Source organism: Dermacentor andersoni, chromosome 7, assembly GCF_023375885.2.
Source record: "Dermacentor andersoni chromosome 7, qqDerAnde1_hic_scaffold, whole genome shotgun sequence".
Lineage (NCBI taxonomy): Eukaryota > Metazoa > Arthropoda > Arachnida > Ixodida > Ixodidae > Dermacentor > Dermacentor andersoni.
Window position 1 is genome coordinate 176613312 of NC_092820.1, and position 15872 is coordinate 176629183.

Genomic DNA, 15872 nt, shown 5'->3' on the forward strand with positions numbered 1-15872 from the left:
ATTTGACTGAATTTGTCTTGCCTTTTTGGGTCACAGTGATCCGTGGGGATTCTACCGACTTGAAGCCTACTTGGTTTCTGGGCTGTAGCTGTGGTACCAACTCTCATCTACTGTTATCACTTTCAACAGAAAATCTGGGTCTGCAGTGATTTTACTTTCCAAGTCTTCAGTCACTGACAATTGTCTTTGCTTCTGTCACCCTGTGAGGCAGTCTGGGCACAAATTTCACTGCAATTAGCCTCATTTGCGATTCCTTAGTCATAACTCCTTGGGATGCACTCTAACTAATAATGCCTGTGTTCTCTGATAACTAATCGATAATCATTTGGTGATCTTGGTTTATCAGTTCATTAATCAAACCAACATTTTAGTCCATCTGATGGTTGAAGGGCAACCTGAACTTAGTTCATCTTCAATGCACATTCTGCCATCCTTGAATTTACCTGTCAAATACTTGAGTACGTCACAACGCTTGTTCATTGAAGACTTTTTGAAGCATACCATGAGTTTCCGTGAACGTTTTAGAGCGCAGCTCATAGGCACCTGTACCTGCGGCAAGCATCGGCGTCCCTCGTAACCGAGTGAACGAGCACAGTGAACGATGAAAGAGCCAACGCAGGGCACAGTGGGGAATGACGGCGATAGCGAAGAAAGCGCGAGGAGGAAAGCAGAGGAATAAGGTATGGTACAAGCATGAGAAGAAAAGCGTAATGCCACGCAAGGTAGGATCTGCGGTGTCAACCACTACAATATGGCGCCAGAGTAGCACGCCGTAGTCTGTTCACCGATGGCATGTGGTGAGCGAGTCTACTGATACCATATGTCGAAACAAAGCACTGCATGAGCAGAGGTGTGTCTGCAGTGGCTGCTGTGAATCACACCCACACGTCGCCAACGTGGTGCCTCTCATGGTCTCCCGATTAGCGAGAAATCGCACCACACTTCGCTCCATTTGCAACGTGCCGTATGACACAGATTGTCTGCACCAGCCAATACGTCACTTAATGAAAATACATATGGAGCTGACGTAATAGTTCTGTGGAAACCTGCAAGGTGGAGAGAGCAATTAATAAAGAGAAAAAGACAGACATCTACCCAATTAATTTGCCACCCTTTATTAACGTATTGAGCTGCACTCAAATTTCACATTAGGGAGTGTCATAATCATCAGTGACTTCCTTCCTAAAAGAAAACAAAATCTGATGCCAACACACTGCTCCTTATGATTGCACATGACTGTTTCACAAGCGTTTCGTGTTTAACCACTTCAAAACAAAGCGATGTGAAAAACAGCTTGCTTCTATGACGGCTTCTGTCAAGGCACTGATAGAGCTTGCTACACATAGAGGCGGAACATGAAAGTACGCCCTCAAGAGACGTCAAAACAAAAGTTCGCGTACTTTGGGTCGCCCCTTGTATGAAGCTAGAGCCTTACAGCAGTACAATGGCAAGTTCATGAAATGCTGTTAAGCAGGGTAATAGTGAAGAACAGTACAGCAGGACATGAAGCAATGAAACCTGCAACTGAGCATGTGCAGCAATTCACTGCAGTCACGGTTACGCGATAGAGCATGTACTAAAAGCCACACGCTCTCTCATATTTCGTTCTGGCATGATAGCACACTAGGAGGCTTCAGAGAATGAAAGTTTGCTTTGTGACATAATCAGATGAGGAATTACAGAAAGGCTGGCATCAACAGGGAGCCTGTAGGATGACGCTAAATATCCATATTTACCCGATTGTAACATTACTTTTTTCATTATTTTCATTACTTGAACTTGTCCCTCGCGTTACATTCAAATAATGGCAAAATTCACAATTTAAAAACACATATCCTAAATTCCATGGTATTTAGCGTTATGGTGGCAGCCTGTACCTTTAGGTCTCGATCCAATTCATAGACAAGTTCACTGAAGTCAAAACTTGATTTTTGTTGGAATCGATGCCATTTCCACTGTATTTCTGACTCGTGTTATAGTTATAGTGCTGCAGTACCCTGTGGTTTCTCGCGCTTCGACTCCGCTTATTCGTTTCGTTATGCTGACTTAGTACATTCGATATGACGCCCGTTTCGAGAGACAAGCGATTTGGACGGCCACAGAGGAGGGAAACAGAGGAGGCAGCCCAGCGTCAACGATTCGCGGTGAATGATAGGACCAGCGGGAGGCCCTCTTTAAATGTGAGGCCAGTTGGAAGGGCTCTGGGGACCTAGTGGCCTGGTACTATCCCCGAATGAAATGCTTGTGCTGCCTCTTAAGAAGTACTTAATCTCAAACAAGCTCGAAGATGACATGATCTCGTGCGATCACTTACCCGGCGATAGTTTTGCTTTCGGGAGACTCTGCTTGTCCTGGCACTGAACCCCTCTAAGTATACCGCCGATAGTGCTCTTGGCACTGGTAACAAGCTTGGGACAGTGCAAAAAACAGTAGTCAGGGATGTTTTCAGTGCCAAGTTAGATAAAATTTTGTGAAACTGAAATTCTCCAACAGGGATTACCCAAGAATACCATCCAAGGAAAGCTGTCTCCACTTCAGACAAAGACAATAAGTTATGAGAACTTGTTTCCTAATCATGATTTCTTGAATAAAGGTATCATTTCTTCTATTCTTTTCCCGTTACATTCAATTTTTTTGTTGTCCCGCGTGACTGGAAAGTAGACCCTTGCATTACATTCAAGTAAATACAGTAAGACTTTATAATTGTTTCTCTTATTTTAAAAAGGCTCTGAAACACTTTTTCAACTAATGATAGAATGACCTCACTATTAGAGGACGTTGTTTCACAAATACCATGGCACATAAATTTTTAGAATCCTTCAAGCATAAGTGAAGAATCACATCAATACCTGCCTCTCTTTTTGTCTCCACTAGCGCACTGGTAGCTACACAGGAAAGAAGCCAAGGGAAAGAAAGAAAGAAGGAAAGAGAGAAAGAAAGGAAAAAGCAAGGAAGCCTCCTTAGCGTATGCTAAAGGGACTGTCAATTTTTTAAATTCAATATTAGCAATTATATATTACTGGGAATGTTCCCGCAATCTCAATATCAGCAAATTGTTGGGTTAAGCTGCTTGCGACACTGCACCATCAAGAGAGCAAGCAATTATTTGCTGGTTTTGACACTTGTTTCGACAATTGCCGGCTGCATGCAATGCAATAATATTTGGCTCACATGTTCGCAGCAGCCTGTTGTACAGATTGGCAATGCTTTCTTACTATGCTCAAAAAGTGTTTCAGGGGCCCTTTAAGGCTTCAGTATAAGTTCCACAACCTGTACAGAAATTTATTGTAATTAGCACTGCATGTCTCATCAAATGCTCTTAACACATCTTCCAGTGTAATTCACCTGTTTGTATGCACAGCAGACCACTGCAAAAAAATATGTCCCGCCTTCCCTCCCCCAGCTAATTATTGACTGATTAGTATTGATAATTAATGAAGTACTTTCTGCACAAAGCAATGTAATAAGGAAGTAATAGGCTTAATGCAGCCGCTGTTTACTTGCAATGCAGGAAAAGGTAACACAGTGAAAATGAAAATACTTGCCTTAAATATCTCTGCTGTCTCTGCTTTACCAACTAGTTCTGTCAGAGTTGAAACCATTCTGTAAAGAAATTATTCGAAGCATGTGAAACTCGAACTGAAATACTGGAACCCATTGACTGCATACCAAGCAACACCAATGAAGCTACAGCATCTTTATCAGGTGTAAAATGCACACAAAAGCAGACGCACCAGTATCTGACCAAACTTCTCTCAAACTCTACAATTTTCACCTTGACATCTTGCTCGTTTCTCCCAGAGCAAGGATCAAACCAGACAGTCTCTCAGCTGAAAAGTGGCACAACACAGATAAGCAGTATAGCAGCTTGAGCTTGTTAGTTTTCCATCCTGTTGTTAACGGCGCAAAATGTAGACGGGACACAAGACGAGAAGACGACACCACAAGCGCTGATTTTCAACGTTTATTTAAATAAATATAAACATTGTTGAAAGTAGGCGCATGTAGTGTCATCTTCTCGTCTTGTGTCCCATCTATGTTTTGCATTGTTAACACTAGGACAGATAAGCAGGCAAACTATCCTAGAGTGCAAATGTTGCAGCTGATACTGTAACATCATTTAACTGCTGATAAATAACTTTTAGAAACAAGGCTACAGAGTCTACGGGATCAGCCTACTCTGTGCCACCAACGCTGCAGATTTATCATTGCAGAAGAGATGGCAATAACCAACCAATGTTTCACTTTCACATTCTTCTTCTGGCTTACTAAGCTGTCACTCACTATACAATTCGATATTCCAGAAATGTAATCTAATAATCTACTTTTAATTAATGGTTACCTGACGTATACCTCTAAAGGCTAAACGAAACTAACTTTTAGATCATACAAAACGAGTAACTTCAGATAGTGTAGATATAAAGCAGCTCATTCTCAAAATTTTACATTTGGAGTACAATAGAGTGTTTGCAAAAATAGACAATACTCATACCGCAATTGACCCAAAATTCAAAAACACTGGCTTCAACTCTTCCTAGTAAAGATGCAGAACACAGAATGTTAAGTACCAGCGCAGCAGGTAGGCACAACCTCCAAGATCAAGTGCTGCCTGCAGCATGCTGGACATCTACGAGGCTGTAGTCTGGTATTGCCTTCGCATTTTCTAACAACCAGGTGCCTGTATCATCAGCTTCGGTGCTATTCAAAAGTTGCTAATAAGAAAATTAGATAATTACCAGCCCTGCAGCTTTGCAAAGATTGCTGCAACAGCACACACTACAGTCAAAACCCATGATAACAAAATCCCGCAACGAAACTCTCACAACAACAAAATATTTTCCTATCCTCAGCAAATGCCCATAGGATTCAATGCACTTCGTACTTCATGACAACGAAATGTCGCTGTACTACAATCCCAAATATACGAAATTTGCTGCAATGTAACCCTGCATATTACCTACTCACACAAGGCTAGCAGGCCCCAAAATGTGCTCAAATGCAATTGCTTTGCCCTAAAATTGCATAAAATGCCACCACATTACACTGACATGGTCGCTGCCATTTTTGTTTACAAAAACAACCAAGCGCCAGAAGTGATCACGTGCACTGGAAACATGTCATGGCCGCCATATTGTTTGTTGATCGCCTGTTTGAAGTGACACGTATGTTGCTACTGGCATGTGACAACGGTTTTTGCACACCTAGTGCAGTGCGTAATGTGCGCCTCGCTGAGAAAAATGCAGCAAGAACAAAGAAATCCGTGTCCCACCAATGTGGAATTGTTTATGGCGCTTGAGATGGCGGTCCCAGCATGGAGTGCCGCCCATCGAGCCGTGATTGAGTCCAGGAGTACACATCCCTTGCTTCAAGAACAATAGTTTTGGTGCCATCCGACAGGCATCACATGCGGATTCAGCGCCAGACGTAGATTTGCATGAAAGGGTTATAATCTCAATCAACTGCCATTGGGTATACGAGCTACGATCACTTTCCCGCTCGACACCAGACGCGTCGGCGCTTAGGAGTGTGCGCTTAAGAAACGCTACTGCATGCGTGGAGTGCCGTTGCTCTGTGTCCGGTGCCAAGTTATGGAAAATTTAACACAAGTGATCGTACATCCGGAACCAATTGGCCGAGAATACTGCCCCACGGCAATTGCTGATCGACACATGCGGTACACTTCTTACTTTTGGCAGTGCGGTTCTAAATCCTCGAACAAACTTGCCAAAGTACCCTAACGAAATTTTGACAGTAAAGTTTTGTTCTGCAAAGCATTACCTATCTGTGGTGTCTCATTTCGCAACAACGAAATTCTCGGAAAAGCGAATTTTCTCCCTTTCCCTGCCGATTTCTTTATTGCGAGATTCAACATTACTCATTTGTAGCTAGGGGTGCGCGAATATTGAATATCACCAAGTCGAACAGTAAATGTTCGAATAATTCGATTTGCAAATTGAATATCTACTACTAAATTTCTTGAATATTCAATATATTCAGTGCAGAGACCCGCACAGTGCCATATGTCATGTGTGCCATGGAGCTCCCCATGCTTGATACCACCCAAGTGAACATTTCACATCCTTTTCGCCACAAAAGGACTGCTGAACGCGCCGCGGACTTGGACATGACGAGCGCTCCCTGACGTCTGCGGGATGCAGAGACCGCACAGAAATCACCCGAACATCACGATTTGCAGAACAGCACCGCATAGGCCAGAGCCGCCTCTTTCAGTACACAGTTCATCCTAGTCAAGAGTATCGATTGAAATAATGCAACCCCCAGACAGAGGAAATAACATAATAAGCAGTGCATATTGCATAAACAGTTTGCAGTGCAAAGATCGGGCGACTTAGCCGCTGATAGGCACACATATGGTGTTGGATACGTGGCGACAAACCAAAAACTGTAAAGACTGCAGCAATACACAGGCCTGCTATTAAACTAAGAACCGTATTGGTATTAAATACAACAGAGAGTCGCTAATTCATTAGTTTCATAGGAAAATGAGCACTTGATTCTGCTGAACAGAAATTCTATTGATAAAAAATATACTTTCCAGACCTTCACAGAATATGACTGAGCTGTAATCAGTGCTGGCATACTAATTTGGCGTTCCCTTTAATAAGAGTACGTAATACTTATGTCTCGATTTCTATGTATTTTATTAAGATAGCTTGCTAGAGTCTTGTTATGCAATACTAGGAGTAGTGGCTAGCCAGGCTTATTGGTACGATAACATTATTTTGCAAGCAGCGCGAATAACGGGACACAGAAAGAGGCACATGACACAGGCACTGACTTCCAACAAGTAGGTTTAATTCGTGAGCGCAGAATGTATAGGCAGGGAAGTAACAGTAAAAACATAAATGGCATGGAAACATGAAAAGAATGACTTCAGATTACATGTGGGCTGAGATCGGTTAAATTTGAAGATACACGATTTCCTTCTCCAATACCTGGATGGATGGTGAACTTATGCATGAAAGACCACGTTGGGTGATGGCAAATGCTTTGATAATTTCATGCGTGCGCTGGTCAGCGTGCTTTTGAATGACAGTGACTTTTCTATAATACAGGATACATTTACATGACCTGCAATGCAGAGCAAGGTTGCTGCTGTAATTCTGTCTTATGTTGTTGGCATGCTCCCAGAGGCGATCATTGAGGCAGCGTCCCCTTTGTCCTAAGTAGGAGCGCCCGCACTTCAAGGGTATTTCATACACGACACCTGTGATGCAGCTGGTGAAGGGCTCCTGATGCTTCTTGTTTTTGTGGGGGTTGTCTTGGTTGACCCTTCTGCATAAGGTGTTCAGCTTTCCCGGGGCTGAAGAAACAACCGAAACACCCGCCCTTCCCGCGGCCTTTTTCAATCTGTGCGATACCCTGTGCACATAGGGAATGACAGCTGTCTTCGAATTATTTATCTTGGTTTCCCATATCTTCTTTCTTTAGTGCATTTCTGCTAACATGTCTTCTGCTAACTGTACCAGGAGGACGCTTGGAAAACCAGCCCTCAAAAGCTGCTGAACCTGGCCTTCATAGGCTATTTCAATCTCGTGTGCGCATGACCTTTGCAGTGCATTACGGAAGGCGGTGATTCCCCTTTTCACTAACCTTGAGTGAGCCGATGAAAACGGAAAGAGGCTTTTTTGCTGAGCGGGATGCATACCTCCAGCATACATGTTCTTTCTTGAACAGGAGAAAGTCCAGAAAGCGCAAGGTGTTTGCCGTGCATCAGTTCACCATCCTTCGAGTTATTAGATAAGGAAATTGCGTGTCTGCAAATTTAACCGATCTCCGCACACGCATAATCTCAAATCATTCTTTTCGTGTTTCCATGCCATTTATATTTTTGCTGTTACTTCCCTGCCTATATATTCTGCACTTGTGCAATAAACCTACTTGTTGGAAGTCAGTGCCTGTGTCATGTGCCTCTTTCTGTGTCCCGTTATTCATGCTGCTTGCAAACAAATACTAGACTTCCGAGCATGCACAGCAGTGTAATTTCATGCCCAAAATTTGTAAGCACTAAATTTTGTGAAACATTTTCTGATATTCAATACAGTAAAAGCTCATTAATTCACAGCTCATTAATGCGAAATTTTGGATAATTCGAAGTGGCTGCCGCAGTCTGTCCAGCAGTGTATTGAAAGCAATATGCAACGCATCGCGCTAATTCATACTGAAATCCGTGCTGCCACCGATAATTTGAACTCCACATCATCCCATATGGGGAGAGTGCTAGTGCGCGGGAACACATTGCTGATGCTGGTGTCGCCACGCAGGTCGCACAGCGTTACTCTTTCCGTCTGCGGCCTTTTGTTTAGGCCCGAGCAGAGAGAGACGCGTTTACACCTTGCCAGGCATGGTAGACGCCTCTGTTGCAGGTCAGTTCTCTCCCTCTCTCAAGACCTTCAAGATAAAAACACAGATGCGATGCTACATTTATTTTTTATATTTTTTCCCTTGCTTTTTTCATGTTACGCCTCAGAGGCTATGCTCTTTCTCTACGAGGTGTTCTGCTGAGGAGCGGCACTAGGTAATGTCTAAAACATGGTGGCTGTGTCGTTTATCAGCGCTCGCAGTTCCAAAAAGCATAGCCTTTGAGATTCAGGGCTGTTACTCAAAAGGAAAGTATCACTGGGATACACGTTTAGACACCACCTATTCGTATAGTGGAATTCAGCCGCGTGCAGCCGGCGCAACTGCGAGAGTACAACAGAGACCAATGTCGCAGCACCTTGTGGTGCGTTTCGCAAGTGTATTTTAGAGTGCAGCTCTTGTTCCTGCGGCTAGCGTTGGCGGCGCAAAGGGACGTTTATAGTCCAACATTTTCGGCCAGCGCCTCCTTTATTCTTTTAGTGCCTGAGCGAACACTCAGAGCTGCCGCATGGCAGCGCTGTGTGAGTAGAATACAGGAAGCTGGCACTGACTGGCAGCACACAGTACGAAGCTGAGGAATTCGTGTTTGCATCCGTGTTTGATTGCATTCGTGTTTTCTCAGGCTTCTGCAGGTACGTATCCATCACATGCAGTCTGTCTGGCCATGCTGCCGGTGCAAAACTTGCATTCATATTTGGTAGTACAAATGCAACTACACATTCAATGTTACTGATAGGCACGGCGTAGTTAAACATTTTGCAAGAAAGCCCCTTTCGCAAAAGTATGCGAAACTGTGAGAGTGACATAAGCTTCAATGACATGTGGAACTTTGCCTCCGCAATAAATGCTTTTATTTCCACCGTTGAAATGGTCCAATCAATGTAAGCCATGACTCGCAACACGCTGACCCTGAAAACATTAATTTCTCTATTTGCACAGTGATATCTGCATGCAGGTTGTGCAGAGCCTCCCATTTCATAATTGACAGCACTGACAGCAGGGCGCATTTTTCACCCACATCCCATTGGCTCAAGTTAAGAGTCAGACATAGAAGTTCTGCGGAAACCCGCAAGGTGGAGAGAAGTAATTAATAAAGGGAAAAATCAGACATTCAAACGAGTGGGTGGATGTCTGATTTTCCCTTTATTAATTTACTAAGCTAAGAGTCAACACTGCGACTTTAAACTTGAATAACAGCGTCCGTTTGCACACATCAGCCAGTGTTGCAGGAAGTGTAGGCAGAACTCGCCGTTTTTGTTTGTTTTTGTACCATCAAGATTTAACTGCTTTCAGCTCTTAAATGATAGAATCACCCGGTACAGCTCCTCATTTTCTGGCGCCAACCGTGGCTTCTTTTCGGTGGCAACAAATGTAGTTCTCAAAAACCTTACGAAGAGAATGTGGGATCAAATACCGCTTTGGAAGCAGTCTGACGACATTATGTGCTATTTAGTGCATGCACTCCCAGAGTGCTACGCGAGTGGACGGTAGCATGTGCCGGAGCTCTCTCAGCGCTCACGCTTTCTGCTTAGCTGCTGCCAAACACTTGTTGCAAAAATCAACTCTCGGACAAGCAAACATAACGGTGACAGAACAATTTCCCATGCATTGGATTTCAACTCGCATGCCCTCTCATATCAGCGCAGCAGACCGCGTGCAAGCGCATCGAACAGCAACAGCTGCAAATGGCACGTGCCTCTAAAATGGGCTGGTTGCCCACAGCAACAAGTGCTTCAAGGTTCCCGCTAACAAAAGTTTTGATTGTACTTGAAACAACACAAATACAGTCTAAAACTCAACCACACAACAGCTGCAAGTACAACCATGGTCCGCATTTGCATGAGCAATGGCACGACGGTAGTCCTACTCTGGCTATGGCGCGTGGCGGCGAAAAGCCGTACTAGGGCCGATGGCCAGTTCCCTTTGTTCTCCTCTCCTTTTCCCAGGCACATTATTTCGGTATGCGTGGATTGCGACCAGTCATACTACACCATAGGCTGCCCCAGCCAAAATGTCATCCGCTCTATACTACGACATGTGCGCACACGCTGTCGGCTGCTCTTTTTGAAGCATGCGCAGAATGATCCCCAACCCGTGCGCCACAGTGAACGGTTGTCTGCGCCCTTCACCGATGCAGCATGGGCACCCTTTTTCTCCCCACCGTGCATTGTGGGTCGGCGCAACGAATTCACACATGGAACAAGAGCCATGTCAACATCAGGCACGTCGAACTATAGATGTTCTTGCCAATGTGACGTAGCCGGTGCGCTCACGCTACGTCATCAGACTATATACACACCTAACCCAAGCAATTTTTTTTCTCCGACTTTTATTTGTTCAAATATTGTATAATTTCAATTTTCGTAGCGTACCTGCGGAATTCAAATTAACGAGCTTTTACTGTATTCAATTTGATACACGGTGCTTTTTATTTTTTTTTATTTCGGTTAAATATTTTATTTGAAATCTACTATTCAGACATATGCTTGCCACTACCGTGCTTACGTGCATAATGACCACACTTTTTTGTCAAATAGATTGACGCAAATTCAGGGAAGCAATCATTACGGGGATAAAATTTTTCACAAGAAAAGAATTTTTTTTCATCCGACATTTGCCGAGGAATGACAACAGGTCAACAAACAGGCGGCTGCCGCTATAACAGTGCAGGAGACGAAAACAGTATGGCGGCCAGCGGAGCAAGCCAAACGCAATTAATTTTTCTTTTCGTGAGTACATTACGTGCATTGAAACAGTTTCTTCCATATTAGTAATGAATAATATCATTAATATGGGCAAGTTTGTGGCAATAACGTAGCCATGTCCATTTTGAGTTGGGCGCGCTTAGCTGCTACTGACATAGAAACACTTGGTGGGCAAGCTAGGAAAACTGCTAATACGGCACGTTTCCGGTAATGGTGGGCGAATATTTTAGCTGTGTTACAAGCATCGGTGCATGAATAGGGTACATTCCTAATGTATCAGTGTAAATGTGGCTACTATCTTTGCCGCTCGCAATTTGTTGTGTCCCACAAGTGCAGACGAGAGGAAACAAAAGATGCCTTTTTTGTTGTTGTTGTTGTTGTTGTCGTTGACCACAACCATTACAAAGCCTACAAATAATAAAGCCAAGGCAAGCTTGGTTGTAGATTTTTTTTTTTTATGGAAGTGCGGAAAGTGGTGAAAGGAATGAAATGGGGCATCTGCTTAAGAATCTGTTCGGTGCATGCAGACCACTTGGTATGTCTTGATGAGTCGTTCGCACAGCATTCGACGAATGGTAAGTGCGATCATCATTAGCTAGACTTGGCACACGACACATCACTGTGGCAAGTTCGGAGTGCGACCATTACGTGGGAAAGAAAAAAATCTAATTTTGACGACAAAATTCAGGGGTGTGACAACTATGCAAGTAAACACGGTAAAATGTTCATATGGGTGGCTCATCAGTGATCGTTTCATAGATAACGCATGCGGGTTAGACTTACGGCTGTTGAAGGGACGTGAAGTTTTTAGCCACATATCCAACACAATCTGCTTGCCTATCGGTGGCTAATCAGCTCTATCTTTGCACATGCTTTGCACTTTACGAATTAAGTGCTGCTTTTGTCACCATTCCCTCTGTCTATGTCTCGTTGTCATTTCAATCGGTCTTGTCAATCTGGCCGAGCCTTGAACCGACAGAGGCGGCTCCGGCTAACACGGTGCCACTCTGCAAAGTATGGCGTTTGGGTGCTGTATGTGATCCTTGCACCAGGCCTACGTCGGAGAATGCTCGCAGTGACCAAGCACGCTACTGCTTCACCCAGGGCGACCTGTCTGCAATGTGCTTAGCACTCCTGTTGGGTCGAAAACGATGTGAAATGCTCACTTGGGCAGCATCAAGCACGAGGGGCTCCACGGCGTACACGTCACTGCATGGGTCTCTACACTGAATAAATTGAATATTATAGAAATCAAATAGTAGATATTCAATTTACAAATCGAATTATTCAAATGCTCACTATTCTATTCAGTGATATTTGAGCATTTGCATACCTATAATTAACAGCCCTTAAAGTGCACTTTAGAAGAGGACATTGGGACCTGGTGGTCAATGGAAACAGCACAAATGTCAGAACTGCATGCACATGCCGATTTCGTGTTGCGACTCGATGCCTGTGCACCCAGTTAGGGGGGCTGGTTCTTAATCTTCGAGTGAGTGGCACTGCTTCTATCAGAATCTTCTTTCAGAATCAAAAACTTAGAAATGGCACAAATCCGTAGCCTGCATCGGAACTGTGGGAACGCGAAGCTTTCGAGGCATTTGTGCGGACGTTGTTTCCCGATGCAGATGCCCGATGTTCGCTGCATAGCGCCAGGCATCTCTGGTGGGCTCATCTCTCTAACACATGAATTAATGTACAGCGTAGACTTCTGCTGATTTGACTCCAATTAATTCGATTCCGACCGAAGGTCTCTGCCGGTGCCCATGCATTTCTATGGGAGCACACTTTCGTTATTTAAATCCTAAAACTGGCAGTTGCTGGATAATTCAAAATTGACCAATCAGAATGCACACGCCTGACCCCTATGGTGACCCTAACACGACCGCTTTAGTAACAGAAAGTCTCGGCGGAACTTAGGAGATAGTGAACACACGTCAAAGCTCCTGTCGAAAATGCCTATTTTCAATCTTCCTTAAGAAGGTTTTCAAGCAATAACGGTCCCTCAAAATGTCCAATTACAGGATTTACCCAATTATAACACATTTTCTATTTCTGTTCACAGAGAACTGGGCCAATAACTGCCTGCGTGGTGCAATCAGATACAAAACCAAAACCATGTTTGCGACATTTGTATGCGTTACAGCACAATACGGCTGTATGGTGGCAAAGCTCACTTCTAAATTTATGGCAGAACTAGTTTCAAGATGACTGCTGACAGTAATGCGAATGGAAATCGCGCAATGCAGCAAGAGACCATATTACTGAAGTCACATTTATTCAGCATGTGTGGTGGTATTTCTGAGACTTTCGTTCCTTCAGCTACATGCGACATACTTCCATATTGTCCCACATCGCTATGGCACTTGCGTGCTAAGGTCACCCATAAGCATGGAGACATGACAACAACTGTGTGGCACCGATGCAGTTACGATGCAATGACGGAGAAGGAATGACATCAATCGAACGACAAAGGCATGTAAAGACAGTGGCATGACGACAATGAAATACCGTAAAAACCCGTGTATAATACGAGGTTTTTTTCCTATTATTAGCGTCCCAAATTTTCGCCTCGTACTAGTATGTGCAGATCCGAACGAAAATTTCAGTCAGAAATTTGGGCTGGAAGTTTTGGTTTCGTTATTGCTGTGTGGCAATGGCTTGGCTTCGTTATTGCTGCATGACTACAGCATCGTTTCTTTATTGTTGAGTGCGCACCTTGGCAACACAAGTGCAAACCACACTTCGCGAAGTGCATCTTTCTTATTCCGTATTGAAAGACCAATACAGTAAAACCTTGTTAAACCGTACCCGCTTAAACAGTAGTTTCGGTTTAAAAGTAGTAAAGTCAATTCCCCGACTCAGCGGCCATTGAACATAATGTATTTTGTATCCACATAAACCGTACCAGCTTAATGCATACGCATCGGTAAAAACGTAGCATTTCCACTTTTCATCGCGCAAACACGGCGGTGCGTTGTCTCCATCGGGCAGCCCAGCAGAACAACAAGCCTCAGAGATCGGTTCAACGGCCTCCAAGCGCCGTGTGCATTTGCATGTGAAGCCGCATCAACATCAACATCATTTCGACGCCGTGCCAGAGAGCGTTGTGGCGTCGTTACAGTATTCTAGGCACTGTAGCCTGTGCTGTAGCGTCGTGCAAGCGAGGACTCGCATCATGCCGAAGCTCGGATAAAAAAGATGCCGGGTGCTCAGCATAGAAGAAAAATTAGACATCGTCCGTGCTATCGAACGTGACAGGAAGAAGTCGGCGCTGGCCCGCGACATGGCTCTGCTGTTGACTACAGTGTGTGGCATTTGGAATGCGAAGTTGCTCGGCAGCACTGCTGCGACCGCGAAGAGATGTCGGCTACGAGGTTCGACTTTTCGCCATCGTTGCCTCTGTTGTTGCCGAAGTGCCGACTAGTGACAGTGATGAGGACGACACGGAAAGCGACAGCACGGGCGATTCAGGCCCAACAGTGGCATAAGCTGCGTGCTACGTCAGCCTCATGAATGCAATTGTTGCAACGAGAACAGGGGCGCAATAACGTAACTATTCCAAACCAAAAGTTTTCCGAACTCCGGCACCCGGCAATGAAGAAGGTGCCCCGGGACTTATGCAGCACTACTGCGCGCGTGCACAGAGAATACGTAACACCAACGAGAAATCTGCCGTGCGAGTGTTTGCCGAGAGGAGCGGGCTGGCTGAGAAGCTGGCACACAGCTTCAGTAAGTTTGAGGCCGCTATCGTCGTGCTAGGCCGCCGCGGCATCAAACGAAAATAACACTTATGTCGCACGAAGTGAATAAATACTGCATGTTTTTTCCCTTTCATCGCACTCTCTCTGAGTTCCGTTTTCGCCAGGTAAGTGGGCGATCTCATGCTATTTCAGTTAATCAGTACTACTGTTTAGTATGTACTTTTTCCGAGCTCTGGCAGACTACGGTTTAACGAGGTTTCACTGTATGTCCGGACCACGAAAACCATACTCGGCTGCTTTCAAGTGCAAAGTTATTTTAGCCGCACAGGACATCAGCAACAGCGCGACCGGAAGGCAGTTTGGCGTCAACGTCGTCGACAGACGAAAGCCCTTTTTGCGTGCAGCGGAACGCGAAGAAGCTTTCGCAGCCTGAAGAGTGGGGCATTCCCGGAAATCGAACTCGCACTTGCCGGAGTTCGTGTGCGAGCCATGCATCTAGCTGTGAGTGTGGAGCTTATGTAGGCAAAAGCTAAGGAGCTTGCAAGAGAAAAAGGCCTACCGAGCTCCGCCTTCAAAGCGAGCAAGCACTAGATTTATCGCAACATGTGCCGTGCTGGATTTTCCTTACTCCGCCGAACTTCAATTTCGCAAAAGCTGCCCGAATAATTAGAAGAGCTGCCTGTGGCTTTCCAGCGTCATATTATTTCGCTGCACAAGTCCAAGAACTTCCAGCTAGGGCAAATCGGCAATGCTGACCAAACGCCGGTTTATCTGAACATGCCATCGCCCCTCACCGTGCTGAAAAGGGCTCTAAACAAGTTTATGTCCGGTCCCTGGCATGTTGTCGTGCACGGCAGACGGACGCAAGCTCCCGCCCTATGTCGTCTTCAAGCGGAAGACAGTGCCTAAAGGTGAGGAGCTGCCAAAAAATGCGGTCATGAGATGCTATGAGAAAGGCTGTATGAACGAGAATCTTGTGCTTGACTGGATAAAGTCCGTTTTGTGTAGGTGGCCTGGCGCACTGTTGTCGTTCCCGTCCATCCTCATGCTGGACGCATTTCGTTGCCATTTGGGCGACTCA

The 15872-nt window shown here is 44.8% G+C and overlaps 1 protein-coding gene across 1 annotated transcript in view; it reads right to left on the reverse strand.

Moving 5' to 3' along the window:
- The window catches only part of GEFmeso (Guanine nucleotide exchange factor in mesoderm), a 197977-nt gene that overhangs the window by 162019 nt on the left and 20086 nt on the right, over nucleotides 1–15872 (reverse strand). Inside the window, exon 7 of the mRNA XM_055071604.2 lies at nucleotides 3546–3603. Within this exon, the coding sequence (XP_054927579.2) occupies nucleotides 3546–3603 (58 nt within the window). The remainder of the gene's footprint in view (nucleotides 1–3545; nucleotides 3604–15872) is intronic.